Genomic DNA, 14869 nt, shown 5'->3' with positions numbered 1-14869 from the left:
GGCCCTTGCCAGCATCGAGGGTGCAACCTGACAAACGTCTCTGCTGAGCAGGGCAGGCTGGGGAGAAAGGACTTTTGTTTGACTGGGGCTCGTTGGAGCTCCACACTGGGCAAGGAGGAGGAGAGAACCCTGTGTCCCAGTTGATTTGCAATGCTTCTTCCAGCTTTTGTGTCAAAGCCCTTGTCTCTTTCCATTGGCTTCACCCTCAAGGTGCCCCCAGCCTGGCTGTCAGAAGGGTTTCTGCAGTGCCAGCTGCCCCCAGGGCTCGGCAAAGCTGCCTTTCAAATGATGGTGCCTGCAAGAAAGGGGCATCACGGAGTAAAATGCCAGCTAACCCCACTCGGCATCTCCTCCATCCCCTCTTCAGCTGCTTGCTGTTTTCCCTGACCAAAGATTAAGCTGCTGGAGCTTCTTGCACTGGTGCCTGCATCATGGTTGGTCCTGTGGTGCCTCCTCCCTTTGGCTGTGGTGTAGGGACTTCACAAGCATCTCGAGGTGCTCGCTGAATGATAATGCACAGGCGTGGTACAGATGCAAGAAGCCAGTGATGCACCCCAGTTCAGGGGCCTTTCATTTCTTGCTTTACTCTTCCAGCTCAGCTATCAGCCCATGTTTGTTTTGAATATCCACTGTGGCTGTCTGATCTTCAAGGCTGAGGACATAATTAATGGTTTCTCTGCGCAGCTCTGGCTGTAGCCGCGTGACTTTGGTAGCAAAAGAAGTTGTAACTCCCAGCCCTTCTTAGGAGGAGCAGCCACAGAAGCTTGGGGGGCCAGGGCAGAAGCAGGACTGCTCTTGGGATGTCTGATCATGCCGTGTCTTTTGCCCCTAGGTTTGCAAAGCTCTTGCTCCGTCTCCCAGCCCTTCGGTCCATCGGCCTGAAATGCCTGGAGCACCTCTTCTTCTTCAAGCTAATAGGCGACACGCCAATCGACACCTTCTTGATGGAAATGCTGGAAGCGCCCCATCAAATGACTTAAAGAACTGCTGCTGGGTCAGTCCCTCACCCGGCTGGGGTCTCACAGGGCCCCTTCCTCTGCTTTCCTCCTCCACCGCCCCAGCCTGTTCCTCATTCCTCTCCCCAGCACTGGAGGCACCGTCTGATCCGGGGCGACCCCTTGCCGTCCTCGCCTCCTCGTCGCCTTCACCCTTGTCCGTTTGCTGTCACTGCTGCATCTCAAGACCTGCTCGCTGATTCCCTGTGCTAAACGTAGAGAAGTGGGAGCGGAGAGATCTTGCCACCCACCGCCCCAGTTTGCACCCCTGCCCCGACTCCCGCTGGGCCATGAGTTTCGGGACAAGCTGGGCTTGGCATCACCCCATGTGTGCGCTGTGGTCAGCGGTGGTTTTCCTGGAGCAGGAGCAGAGATGGGGATGGTCCTAGATGTTGGGGCAGTGGGGTTTGGACAAGCCAAGGGGAGCAGTTGAACTCGCTGGATTGCAGCTGGCTATTTTCAGAGGATGGAGGTTTTAAAAAAAGAAAAGAAAAAAAAAAAAGAAAAGAAAAAGAATTCTATTTTTGGTTTCTAACTATTATTAGTGCTCTTGGTAGTTACTTTGCGGAGGGAGAGACGGTCCGGCCCATGCCCCGCGAGTGAGTCACTCGTGGCTGCGTAGAGCCTTCTCCTTTCAATTAAAAGCAGAGGATTTGGGATTGAGCTGAAGCCCCCGCAAATAACGAGGTGACTGGTGGCACAGGGAGTTGGAGCACCCTCTCACCCTCTGTGCAGAGGGTCCTGTGGATGGCAGGCACCTGAAAAATTCCCTTATGCTGTCTCAGGGCAGCTGGGTATCACTGCTCTTCCCAACGATGCCTCTGTGCTTGGTGTGGAGCTGCACACATAGACACGAGCCAGCTGGGAGTGCTTGCTTTAAGGCTGCTAGGGACTTAACATCACCCTTCCCCACCTGGTGGCATCTTGCCGGGACCCCTGCCCTCAGCACTGCTCCCAGCATCTCGCAAGGCTCGATCCAGCCCATCTTCCAGACCCACTCTTCATTTCGAGGGCTGTGGCGTGGGAGCAGCAGGAGCTGGCATAGTAACAACTGCTCCTTCTTGGGTTTTTTTGGTCCTAACCTGGTTCAGGGAGGTTGGAGAGGCCTTTCCAGGGGGTGGGGTGAGCTCAGCTAAATACCCCCTCCGTGCCCATGTTGCGGGTATGCAGCAGCCCTGGCTACCGGCCAGCATTGCCCTTTGGCCGACAGCACCCGCACGGGGGTTTCGGCTCGCCCAGAGGCTGCTCTTGTTGATTCAGCAGCTGTCGTGCTATGCACTGCAAGGCAACAATTAGTGGGAGTACTTGGCCAGGCTGGTTAATTGTGGCTATTAATTAGTGGTGAAGCAAGAACAGGGCTCCCCCTCTCCTGAATCTCCTGTGTTGGGCAGGGATGCGGGAGTGGAGAGGTCCAGCATGGGTGAGGGATGTGGCAGCCTCTGTCTGTATGGGCAGCGCATGGCGTGTCTGAGATGCTGAGAGCATCAAAACCACTTTGGCTTTTGCACAGTCCTTTCCTTGAATCTTGATGTGACAGTGGGGAAGCGGACATGATTTTGGGGATGAGGGACACAGTCCCAGGAATGTACCCACATCCCACAGGACAAGATCCCCTTCCCATCCCCATTTCACCTTCATCAGGTGTTTCCAGAGCCTAATGGAAAATAATGAGTTAGGAAAAAAGAAACAGAGGAGACGCTGAGGGATATTGGAGAGAGTTTTTCAGCCCTTGGCGGCGCAGATTATCTCGAATGCACTGTGGGGTAGGTGCTCGGAGCCAAGAGCGAGGTGCCTGCAGTTGGCCTCAGGCCAAGGGCTTCCCCACTGCTTATGTCTTCTGTGGTTTAAAGCAACGAAGTATTTAGGTCCCAGAGGTGTTGCACTTGTTCTCTGTGGTTGTAGCTGGCTCTTCAAACATCTCCTTTGTGCTTGGAAGGGGATGAAGCTGTTCCCACTAGCTCCCACCTCTGTTTTTGAGGGGACACAGTTGTCACCCATCTGTTGTCATCCCTCCTGGCAGCTCGAGTCCGCAGCTCCGTCCCCTGCAGTTAACCAGGCCATCTCCTTGCTAGATAAATACTCAGGATTTCAGGTCATAACTTTCCCTTAGGCTGGCCTGAAGTGGCAAATGCACAGAGGCAGGGAAAGTGTTTTGGCTGTGTTTCTCCAGCAGCCTGCAAGCTGCCGAAAATATTATTAAACAGCTTCACCCTGCAAGAATTTGCCAAGAAAACTAGGCAAGAGAAATGAAATATGTAAAGGGTGCCAGTAAACACGAGCAGGCTGTTTCTTGCCAGCGTGAGGCTGGCGCAGCCCCACTGGGGGCTTGCAGGGAGGTGTTCGCTCCCAGCCAGCCAGCGCGGAGCTCAGCCTGGAGCCCGACCAGCCCCTCGCAGCCCCCAGCCTGGCTCTTGCCAGCAGGGAGGAGCCCGGAGCTGAATTGCCAGGGAGGAGGAGAGTGCTTTATGGAAGAACCAGTGGAAGTTGCACTAGAATAAACCCACTGTCTTTCTCCATTGGGTGGAAGCACTTTTTTCGCCATTGATGGCTTGGAAGGGGCTGTTTGGTGCTGAGCTGTGGCTGCTTACGAGGCTGTGCTGTGGCTCTGGGCACTGCTGGGCTGCAGAGCGGGAGCTCCCATCCTATCCAATCTCATCCCTTCCTCTGCCATCTCATCCTATCACCATGCTGTCCCATCCCATCCCATCCCATCCCATCCCATCCCATCCCATCCCATCCCATCCCATCCCATCCCGCATTTGACCTGGTAGAAATAAAACACCACGAGCAAGGGGTTGTCCTCAGCAAAGACCGTGGTGTGAAAGGGAAAGCTCTGCAGGCCAGGGGTTCTCAGCCAGGATGTGTGTCTCCGTGCCTCAGTTTCCCTGCTGGAGAAGCACACAGCCTCGATTCGTGCCCTGAAGAAGGTTTTGGGGAAAGGCTGAGTGTTGTCCTGGGCTTTCTGGTTTTGGCAGGTGTCGAGGGAGCCCTCGCGTTGCTGTAACTGAGCATAACTGTTGCTTTCAGCAGAGCTCTTGCGACTTCCCTCAGCAGCCGCACGAGGTGTTTGGAGTTGCCAGCAGGTCCTGACTGTGTGTGATCAACTCCCAGACCCCAGTCCACCCCACGCCTCCCCCTCCAGTATCACCAGCCCAGCCCTTCCCATCAGAAGGAAAAGCTTTTATGCATCTGGTAACATCTGCCACAGCAGCCTTAAAGCAACGCGCTTTTGCATGAGTTTGAGTCTTTCGTTTGTATTCTTTTTCACATTGGGCTTTTCTTTTCTTTTTGTCCTCATCGGAATAATTCTAAATATCCTACGTGCTTGTTTGGAGAGGTGATAATGGGTAAGAGGAAAAAAAATAAGGCGCATTATTCTCTAGAGAGGTAGGACTTTCGTTTGACCAGCTCTTAGTACTCTTGCAAAAATCTGGTTTGATTAGGGTGATCTATTTTTTAATTATTATTTTTTTTTTAAATCCCTTTTTTTCTTGGTGGGACAATCTTTAATTTTCTAAAGATAGCACAAACATCAGCTTTTCAGCCACCCGCCTGCCACTCTGGATGTTTCCTCGCTGCCTTCTTGCCGTGTGCGTCTTTCAACCCAGCCCTGACCCAAACCGCATCCAGCACCTCCGTGGGCTGAAGCTTCCTGAGCATCCAGCAAAGGGGCCGAGAGGGGCGCGAGGAGCGGAGTTATGGGCGAAGGACCTCCGCAGGACCCGTGAGTGGAGGGAACCCACACCAACCTCCTCGAAGTCACCGGCAGCGACTCTGCACTTTGCCCGCGGCGTCCTTGCTGCCCACCGTGCGCAGGGAGGAGAGCCCCCGCGGGGCTCCTGCTCCTCAGAAGGGTCGACGCTGGTGGGACTGTGGCTCAAGAGCTGGTGCTGTCCCCATCAGTGACAAGCGTGCATGACCTGGTTTAAGTTGAGACATATGTGCGTGTGTATACATGTATGTACTGTAGATATATACACTGTATAATACCCTCACTCACATATACATATATTATAACCATAGCAATTACAGACTTTTTGTGGGTTTTTTTTTGTTTTAAGCTGATTCTTTTTTCCTATTTTTTTTTTTCTCCTGCATTTTTTTTTTTTTTCCGCTTCATGTAAGTGCGTACAATGAATCTGAAGCCCTTTCCGAATTGGCAGATGCCAAATCTGGATCTTTATTCCTCGAGACAAAGGAAATGCATCTATTTTAAGATGCCTTTTTTGTTTTCTTTATTTTGTTTGTTTTGTTCTGTATTTTTTTCTTTTGAGCAGCAGGTGGTTTTGAGTAAAAATAGCTTTAGCGATTCCCACTACTTAGCGATGGATGCCTTGGCTATGGGAGCATAGCTAAAAAATAAAATACATTAAAATTTAGAATGACAAAAAAAAAAGATAAAAGATAAGGAAAATTATCTAAAGCATCAATAAAGTTAAAAATCTATTTTTGTACAAATGTAATTTTATCCCTTACGTATCCTTGGATATTTTCTTTCTGGATTCTTTTGTTTCTTCTGCAGAGATTGTTATAAACTCTCTCTATTTTTCTCTCTCTCGCTTTCTCTCTGTAAATGTTCAGTCACAGGGACAGGGATCTGGAGGAGAGGGAGAAACTTTTGACCGTGTTTTAAAGGCTTTATATGAAATCTCTTTTGAAATAATTTTTTTGAATGAACTTTTTATTTTTTTCCCCCACTTCCAAAATCTTTTTTCGGGGGGAGAGGGGGAGGGAGGGAGTGGGCTGGTCTGGGGCTGTCCTTTGTCACGTATATCTGGCGTTCCCGCAGGTCTGTTTTACTGTGAAATCACTACCGTATATTATTATTCACTTAAAAAAAAAAAAAAAGAAAAAAAAGGAAAAAAAAAAAAGAATTGCTGCTGGAAACGCCAGTATTTTGATGAACAATTGTATTAGAATTGTGAAAAAAAAAAGACAAAGAAAAAAAAAAGGAAAAGAAAAAAGGAGAAAAAAAAAAGAAAATATATGAGCATTTTAAAATATAACCCAGTTCAAGTCTTCTTTTGTTCTTCACTGGTGTGTCTTGAGTTCTCCTTTAGGTCCCCCCAAGAGGGATTTTGACCCCATTGAGGGGGTCTCCATCGCCCCGGAGGGTCCCTGTATCCTGGGACCGAGTCTGAGGGTAAATCCAGCCTGGATGGAAGGAGCAACAGCAGAACCGGAGAGGAACCCTAAGACTCAAACAGGAGATGTTTTTCCCTTCCCCTTAGGAATTTCCCTTGAATTTCAGATCCTTTTGGTGTCTGCCCCCTGCTAGGGGCACCACTGCTCCCTTCGGTGCATCTCCCTCTTCGTTGCCTCCGACAACCACGGGACAAGTAGCCACCAGGATCATAGAATAGTTTGGGTTGGAAGGGACCCTAAAGATCATCCAGTTCCACCCCTGCCATGCGCAGGGACATCCCACTGGCTCAGGCTGCCCGAGGGCCCATCCAACCTGGCCTGGAACACCTCCAGGGATGGGGCAGCCACAACCTCCCTTGGTAACCTATGCCATCATCTCACCACTCTCATGTGAGGAAATTCTTCCTAATGTCCAGCCTAAATCTGCCCCTCTCCAGTTTATACCCGTCCCCCCCTGGTCCTGTCACCACAAGCCGTTAGGAATCGGATGCTCAGCGTGGCTGCATTCTGGGGATCAGTGCCCAAGTCACCCTTGGGCACATCGAAGGGCTGCGGGCAGGGATGTCCCAATGCCATCGTGGCACCCGCCAAAGCCCTTCCAGCTCTGCCTATGATCCAGGGGCACATTCTGAGAGCATGGGGCCACCCCCTGCCTGGTCACCAGGGTGTGTTGACAAGCTCTGATGGATGCATGGAGACATCAAGGTGTTCTCCAGCCCTCATCCTTCCTGGAGTCCCGTCAGTGCCTGCGGAGTGGGAGCATTGCTGCGAGGGAGGCGCTGGGAGCCCCAGCGCAGCGTGTGCGGGAACAGCAGCCGTTAGCGCTGGCCTGAGCTTAACCTGGATTTGTTGCCAGGTACAAACAAGATTGAACTTGCTCTTGGGTTTACAGCGGAGATAAATCCTCCCCCGATGGCTGCAGAGCTGGTCCAATAGCGAAGGGAAATAAGAGTTTCAATTGGGTTAGTGACGATCCATGTGTTTCTAACTCAGCAGCGATAGTTTTTCATTTGGGAAGCCCTGGGAGGAGGCTTGCGGAGGGCAGGGGAAGGGTTGTGGGCAATGATCTGCCTTGGCAGCAACCTGCTGCTCCCCAGCACGGGGCCGCTGCCCACTCCCACCTTCTGCCCCGCTTTGGCCAACCCCAGGGACTGGGGAGCACCCCGCCAGCCGCACTCACATCTGATGTCGCTGAGGCTATGTGTCTTGTTAACCTCCAGGCAGCAGCTTGTGTTTAGAGAATAAATATTTACCTCCTTTTCTGAGGGCTTTTTACCCCTCCATCTCCTGGGGTGGAGTGAGTTGGGATGCTCTTCCTTAACCAACATCCCTGGGCTGCCCGGATTGTGCTGCCCGCTGAGTCAAAACCCACACTTTGCTTTGAAAATCGGCTTTGCTTCTGCAATATATTTAACAACAGGAATGAAAGAAAGCAAAATCAAGCCGATCGCTTATTTCTATTTTATTTTCTTCTTGTGGATAGCGGGAGCTGTGTTTGCTGCCACCCCTCCTGGAACCCAGGGGCGCTTTCCCGGGCCCTCGGATCAGCTCCGGGCAAGCGTCCTGCTCCCCTTCCTCTGCTGCTGGGGAGGCAGCAGGAGGTTTGCACCTTGGTCGACTCATTGCTGTTTCTCCGGCTTCTGCGGGGATCAAAGTGCCTCTTTTAACTCCCCTCACAATTCCTTGATAACAGAAGATAGTTAGAGTGTAAATAAACAGTTCGCTCACGCAAGGACTTGGGGCTTTTGTTGTGTCTCGGGGCTGGGCGTGCGCAGGATTTGCCCTTGTCCTGTGAGCAGCGTGGAGACATGAAGCTCAGGGATGGCACACGCAGAGGGGTCCAGAGCTCTCTGGTTTCTCAGGAGCCTCCTGATACCAGATTTCCTTCAATCCCAAGCTCGTGGAGGTGTGGGATCATGAGGGAATTTCATCTTCCCTCGCTAAACACCATCCTGAGGGCATGAGGGGATACAGAGTGGAAGATGTTGCGTTGGGAGGGGATGCGGATGATGCTCAAAGCGCTCGCTTTTGGAAATGCATCTTTCTTGGTGGCACCAGGCCGGCCACTTCATTTCTACGCATCCCCAGCGCTGACAGAGATGGAGTGAGGTGTCAGCAGAATGTTTTGAAACCCTTAAGAGAAGGGCTGTGATCCCCATCCCCTCCGCGCTTCAGTTTTGCAACGAGGAGGGGCTCTACAAATAAATACAGACAGATGAGCTCTTTCACTGGCAATTTGTCACTTCATAATTGCCAGAGAAAAGCAGGTTAAGTTTTCTCCTCCTGACCTCTCTCAAGCGGCCTTTTCACCCCTGCGGGCCCCATGGGGGGACCTTCTCCCCGCGCTGGGCCTGCAAAGGGCACCTTGGCCTTCTGCATCGCGTTTTCCAAGTGACATTTCCGTGGGTCTCCCATGGCATCACCAAACCGTAGAGATACCCCCGGCCCCCCTCAGGGTGCCTCCAGTGCTTGGCCCACGCGTTGGTGGGAACAGGACCAGATGGGAGCCCTGGGAGGTGGGCGCAGGGTGGGTCCTCGTTACAAACAAAACGTGGGGTTCTAAACACCTGAGAACCCAGCTGATCTCTCTGCCTCGCCCCCTTCACCCCCAGGGTGATGTTGGAGCCGTGCTCCAGGCTGTTTCCCTGATGGAAACAGGATGACAGTCCAAGCAGGGTGGGAGGCTGAGGGGCAGAGCCTGCATTTAGAGAAGGATGCGGGTCACTGTCTCCCAGGAGCGGGGCCAACAGCCCCCTGGGGCGGGGGGGCAGTGCCTCGGGCTCCCGGGGGTCGCTGTGCCCTGTCCGAGCAAAGAGCAAAGTGCTGCTGCCACCTCCCGACAGCAGCCATCCCTGCCTGGGAGGCAGGAATGGAGTGGCTGCCTGGGATGCTCTCCCCTTGCCCAGGTCCTGCTCCTCCTGCCTGGGATGCCCACCCCCCCCCTGCCCAGGCTGCCTGCACCGCTGCCCTTGTCCCACTCCCCCCTGCCTGGATCCTGCTCCCCCTGCACGGGTCCCTCTCCCCCTGCCCGGGTCCCTCTCCCCCTGCCCGGGTCCCTCTCCCCTTGCCCGGGTCCCTCTCTCCTTATCCGGGTCCCTCTCCTCATGCCCAGGTCCCTCTCTCCTTGCCCAGGTCCCTCTCCCCCTGCCCGGATCCCTCTCCCCATGCCCGGGTCCTTTTTTCCCTGCCTGGCTCCTGCTCCCACTACCCGGTTCTCCCTCTCCACCTGCCCACGTCAGCCCTGAGCCGGAGCAGAACAACCCAAGATAAAATGCTGGTGTTTCTGTTTGCCACTTGCTTCTGAAAGGCTGTTTGTGAAGTGAAACTCTGCCTCCCTCTCATGCTCCCATCCATGAAGGCCTTTCTGAGCCTGTTCTGTCTCTTAAAGTTACTTTGCTGTCGGTCACCACCGTATCCTTCTCTCCTCCTTGCCCTGACTCTGGAATTTGTGCCCTGACTTTGCAATTTCTCGCTGTAGCAAGTCACACAGATCACAGCTCACTGTGTAAAACACTGTATCTTAACTATTTTAACTCATTTTTCCTGCAAAGCACATAAGCATCTGCTTTCCCTTTGCAATATGACAAAGGAATAATAAAACGCTTCAAGCAAAGCACTGCCTCAGATGAGTATCTTTCATTTCCAAAGAGATCCCAAGGCACGGGCGAGAAATACTAGCCACAAAAATTTTGCACCCCTCTCCCTTACAACACCGGCAGTGAAATCTTGTTTGGCTTCATGTGTAAGATTTTTCCATACCGTGCTCCAGTGCAACTCGATTCCACTAAGCCCACGTCTTGTTTTTCTACTGACAAAGTGAGGTATGATTCTTGGCTCAGTAATTTTCTGCTGTGAAAGACGAAATGAAAAGATGCTTTTAGAGCTCATTCACTCAACACTCAACGCAAAACCCAGGGGGAGGGTCAAATGGGAATTTGCTAAAGTTATCAGACGGGCTTTCTGCTGGGTTTCTTTTATTCTAGGTATTACGCTGAAGAAAATTAAATGAAGACACAAGTGTTTGCTAGGATACCGTTAAAGGTAGTGAAGCCTGATTAGTAAAACAGCCAAGTAATTGAATTTAGTTTCTTATAAAAAGCTTGTGTTTGAGTCATTGTGCTTCCTGAGGACAGAGAGCTTGGTGTTCGTTTTGTCTGGACCTTTTAATTTATAAGATAAAAGCACCATACCTTGTATTAAATGCAGCCACATCCTTTGCCGTGGTGGAGGATGCCTTGTATGAGTTCACCACAGGGCGAGCCAGGGATGGTGATGAGAGGAGGGATAAGGAATCGCCCAGATCAAGGTCAGCTGGCAGCCAGGAGTGGGGCGTGGAGGGTTCTTTCACCCAACTTTGTCTTCCCACTGCAGCCTCCCACCACCCTCCTGCTTTGCTGCTTGTGAACTTGGCAAACCCCCTTCCTGGGGCTCCTTGCCCCTTTCTCCCTGCTCAAGGGGTTGCTTTCCACCTCTGCTGATCGTGGTGGGAAAGGAGCAGGAAAGACACTGCCACTATCGTTGGAGGGTGGTGGTGTCCTAAGGACACTGTGCCACCTGGAGAGGCTGGAGGATCTGGAAGGCTTCATCATTGACGTCAGGGAAGGCGGTCTCCAATGTCCAGGTAGAGTCTGGGAGTGGGCTATGCCATGTGCTGCAGACAGATGAAATCTTTGCCCCTGCAGTGTCCCACCAGCCCAGCAAGGGGAAAAAAACCCTCCTCATCCCCGGACTTGCAGCCAGGTGGACTCAGACCACCTTGTGCCACAGGATGAGCAGGGAAGGATGGCACTGCCTCCCCATCAGTCAGTAGCCAAGGCCTGCCACCCCTGCTTCATTCCTGTCCCACCTCTGTTCCATCCCTCCTCCATTCCTCCTCCATCCCTGCTCTATTCCTAGTCCATCCCTGCCCACGCGCTGTCAGTAAAGGAGAAGGCTGAGTGGCGCCAGGTTGAGAGAGCTGCTCCCGTGTGTCCATGGTCATCAACATCTGCTTCCCCTCCCAGCTCGCTGCCTGGGCAGACACATCAAGCCGTGGGTTCCTGGGCGATCCGAAGACATTACCTAATCCTCTGAAACCGGATCCTCCCGTCAGACTCTGGTTGGATGAGAAAAGCTTGCTCTGACCTGTTTGTTCCTGCTCCAAAAATGTTTCCCTCCTTATGGCAAAGAACGTGCTGTGCACAATTTCCTGCTATCTGGAGGGTGGAGGTGGGTCCCTAAAGACCCCATGGATTAACCCCTGCCTGGAAATATCTGGGCTTACGACCTGATAAATCTTGTTTCTTCTTAGGTAACCACTGCCTCTCCCAACTTCCTCTGCTGGAAATTCCCACCTCTTCCAACTGAAGCTCTCTACCTGGCCCCATGGAAGAGGACTGGTGACAGGCAATTCCTTCAAGCACATCAGAAGTTCTCACCACACGTTTCAGGCTCTTCGTTAGACATTCCCCACACGTAGAGCCATTTGCATCACCCAGCTAGCTGTGGATTCACTGGTGTCTAATATGGGACGCTCTCTCACGCACTAAAACATTGTAGTGCTGTAAGCGAGAAGGTGAAATAGGGCCAACGGTCCAGTGTGTGTGGCCCTCCTACGTTACTCAGACCCTACAGGGACTGGGTCAGGAGGAGAGGTGGGTAGGATTTCAGAAGGATGGCTTGGTAGAGCGCACGCAGCCCATTTCAGCGTCCTTGCTGGGTGCTGGGGGCTCTCTGAGCATCTCAGCCTGCTGACAAGCGGGAGGAAGGTTGGCAGGAGAGACAATTTGTGGCCAGCTATTTGCTGTTGTCACTCCAACCATTTTACCTTAAGAGGCAATAAAGATGAAAGCCAATAATAAGCAGCCAAGCATCATTTGAGAGGGAAAGGCTATAATTTACTCTGCCAGGGCTGCAGGGAGTCCATCTGAGGCTGGTGTTATTGACAGGAAGTCTATATGGTTTGTTTCTTACAATACTTACGTGTGCTCAGAGCGGTTGAGGGTGACATTTTTAAAATCTAAAAATATACAGCTGGGAGCAAACTTTCAGCAGCATGGAAGGGAGGAGAAGGATTTATGCCTACAACGTTTTGAACTTTAAGAAAGGTACGTGTGCAGAAAAGGCTTCAAAGGTCTCAGAGGAGGGGAGCAGTCCCTGGGGCTGTTGGGTTTCAGCTGCTGGTGCTCTGCAGAAGGACCTTGTCCAGGATGAGGTTGTCATATCTTCACAGGGATGTAAATCAGGAGCAACACTGTTGAAGTCAAGGAAGTTGCAGACAGATCAAACAAAGGATCCAGGTGGTTTTGTGCAGCCCCAGGTTGTAAACATTAAACCACACTGTGCCTCCACAGAAAGCCCTGGGTGGGGTTTCTGTGCTGTTGAGGTGGATCATCCTCCAGGGTGATGCCATCGCTGTGTGAGAGGAGAACACAGAGCTAATCCTGCTCCGTAGCTCTTGCCTGCAGCAGTCCTGCGTGTTTGTTGCACGGGGTCAGCCTGCAGTTGAGGGTGAACCCAGCTCTGGTGGGAACCAATATACTTTCTTTCATCTGGTCCAGAGCACAAGGCTACCTTACATGTGTCATCCTACCAAACACAGTAGAAATGAGGGTTTTAACCTCAAAGGAAGAGGATTTGCGTTCTCATTTTCTTCTGCCGAAAGTAACCTTGCTGATGGCAACACTTTCTGCAAGAGTATGAGTACTCGATCCTATGAATCTGGGGAACTCGAGGATTAAGACCTGTCATAACCTTTTTCACAAGGAGCTTCAAATTCTTCCTTCTCTTCAAGACATTGTCTTGTGGAGGAGGCGGTTTCAGGAAACACAATGAATGACTAATCTCTCTCCTGACTCTGCCAAGGGAGAACAACCAGCCACGTGAGCATCCCTGCTGCTTGTGAGAGCTCTGGGATGTCAGCAGGGTTATGATTTATGGCAATCAACCCATCATCCTTATTTATAGCAGCAGCTCTGTGTAAGAATTCACACATGAACATTGGCTTGTTCTATGGCCTTGATCCTGCCAAAGCTGTCTCTGGGCCTGTTAAGGGTTTTGCCATGTCTCTGCCATGCCCATGTTGGGAGGTGCCATTCCTACCCCATTCCTGCCCACGCTCATCTCTTTTTCTCTCCTTATTGTCTGTATATTTAGAGCACTTTCTCACAGCCAGAGCTTTTCAGGCCAGTGGAAAGAGGACAAGCACTGCTGAGATGGGAGGGGAGGTGGTTGCTTCTGCCCTGCAGCACTGGGCAGAAACAAAGGGCTCTCCCTCCCAGCAAGACTGGGAGCTGTATGTTTCTTTATGAAAAATGTCATCATTACCTCCGTGAAATGTCAATCTTGACAATTTGAAGTACTTTTCTGCTTGCCAGCTGTAGTTTGCGCCTTGTTCTATCCTGCTGGTATTTCGCTTGTTTGTCTTAGTGCTCCTGGATGTCTCCGTGTCCACAGGTCTACGCGAGCTGCCGCTGGTTTCCAGGATCTCAGGGCCTCCCAGTTAACTGGGAAACTCTCTTTTTCTCTGGAAGGCAATGGGGGCTTCTAATCTGCTTTGCAGTAGAAGGCTTGAAAACTAGGACCTAGATACAGACCTGAAGGGTCAGAAAACATATGGCAAATAAGAGGAATGAGCACATAGGAATGAGCCTGTAACCCCTCTCCTCCTGTGACGCACATGGGACTGGGGGTCTTGCAGTCAGCTAGGGACTGCAATTATGTTTTCTCTTTGATTAGCTAGGAATGGGCACCTTGGAAACCCTTTTTTTCATGTTGTAATACATGATGACAGCGAGAGAAAGTGCTGCAGCCTCTGTTTAAACCTGAACCTGCTCCCAGTGCTTCGGTCAGCCCCGTTCCTGTGCTGTGATGAATGGAGCCCTGGGACGTGATGCCTGTAACAGCCAAATCACTTACCTTGAAAATGCAAACCTTATGGAAAGCGAATCAATAATTTCTGGAGCCTGGGTTTTGCTGACACGCGGCCCAAGCCCGCAGGAAATAAACCCTTTGTTAATCTTTCTCGAGAGGCACGCAGTCTCCTATAAAAAGCTTCTGAAGTAAGTAACTAATTACAGCCTGCACGAGGCTCCAGTCTGTCACCCCGACAGCTCTGTGGGAGAAGGGGCTGCGGCGCTGCCGGCCAGGATGATGGACGAGCGTGCGCGAGCTCCTGGCTTCGCTCTGAAAGAGGAAGAATTAATGGGCAAATAAATTACAAATCAATTATTAAGCCTTAGCAGCGTGCAGGGCCCTGTTCAGACTAGGTATCAAATATACATTTCTAATTAACTCAGCAACTCCTGTCTAATGTTCTCTGGATGCTACCTACTGCTAGAAATATGAATTTTCGTCACGCGCTCTAAATAGAGTCTTTTATTTCTCTCTTCTCGCCTACCGAGGCAGTTCAGGTTGCAGATCTGTAAGGAATACTTTTTAATGCACAGACAGCACTGAGAGACCCTCAACTTCACGCTGAGACTCAGGACAGCCCTGGGCAAGCTGCGTTACGAGCTGCAAAGCAATGAGGAACAAATCTGACACGTACTAAGGGCTCAGCGTGCTGTGGGGCCTCGTTCGCTTTCCCAGAGCCCCAAATCCCTGATTAAGAAGGAAGCCACGGTGCTTTCCTCCCCTCCCTGTTTGCTTTGTGCTGTCTGTCGGCACCCGGAGGTGTTGCCACGAGAGTAACTGCTGCCTGATACCTGCCTGAGATGTCTAGACAGATCCCAGGCCAGAAGTTCTTCCTG

The 14869-nt window shown here is 51.6% G+C and overlaps 1 protein-coding gene and 1 long non-coding RNA gene across 3 annotated transcripts in view; one reads left to right on the top strand and one right to left on the bottom strand.

Moving 5' to 3' along the window:
- The window catches only part of RXRA (retinoid X receptor alpha), a 114956-nt gene extending 109159 nt beyond the window's left edge, over positions 1–5797 (top strand). Inside the window, exon 10 of one of the 2 annotated variants that reach the window (XM_054084053.1) lies at positions 833–5797. In XM_054084053.1, coding sequence (XP_053940028.1) covers positions 833–980 — 148 coding nt within the window. In that variant the 3' untranslated portion in view covers positions 981–5797. The remainder of the gene's footprint in view (positions 1–832) is intronic. The other variant, XM_054084054.1, reaches the window with a different exon arrangement.
- A 1840-nt stretch (positions 5798–7637) lies between these two features.
- On the bottom strand, positions 7638–14484 carry LOC128854065 (uncharacterized). The gene is made up of 3 exons (XR_008452959.1): positions 14037–14484; positions 9900–13714; positions 7638–8335 (listed from the first exon to the last, which is right to left on the bottom strand). It is a non-coding gene; the product is annotated as an uncharacterized LOC128854065 (long non-coding RNA).
- Between the last annotated feature and the right edge of the window lie 385 nt (positions 14485–14869).

Source organism: Cuculus canorus, chromosome 19 (assembly GCF_017976375.1).
Source record: "Cuculus canorus isolate bCucCan1 chromosome 19, bCucCan1.pri, whole genome shotgun sequence".
Lineage (NCBI taxonomy): Eukaryota > Metazoa > Chordata > Aves > Cuculiformes > Cuculidae > Cuculus > Cuculus canorus.
The sequence above is the reverse complement of the archived record's forward strand: the minus strand, read 5'-3'. Positions and strand labels throughout refer to the sequence as shown.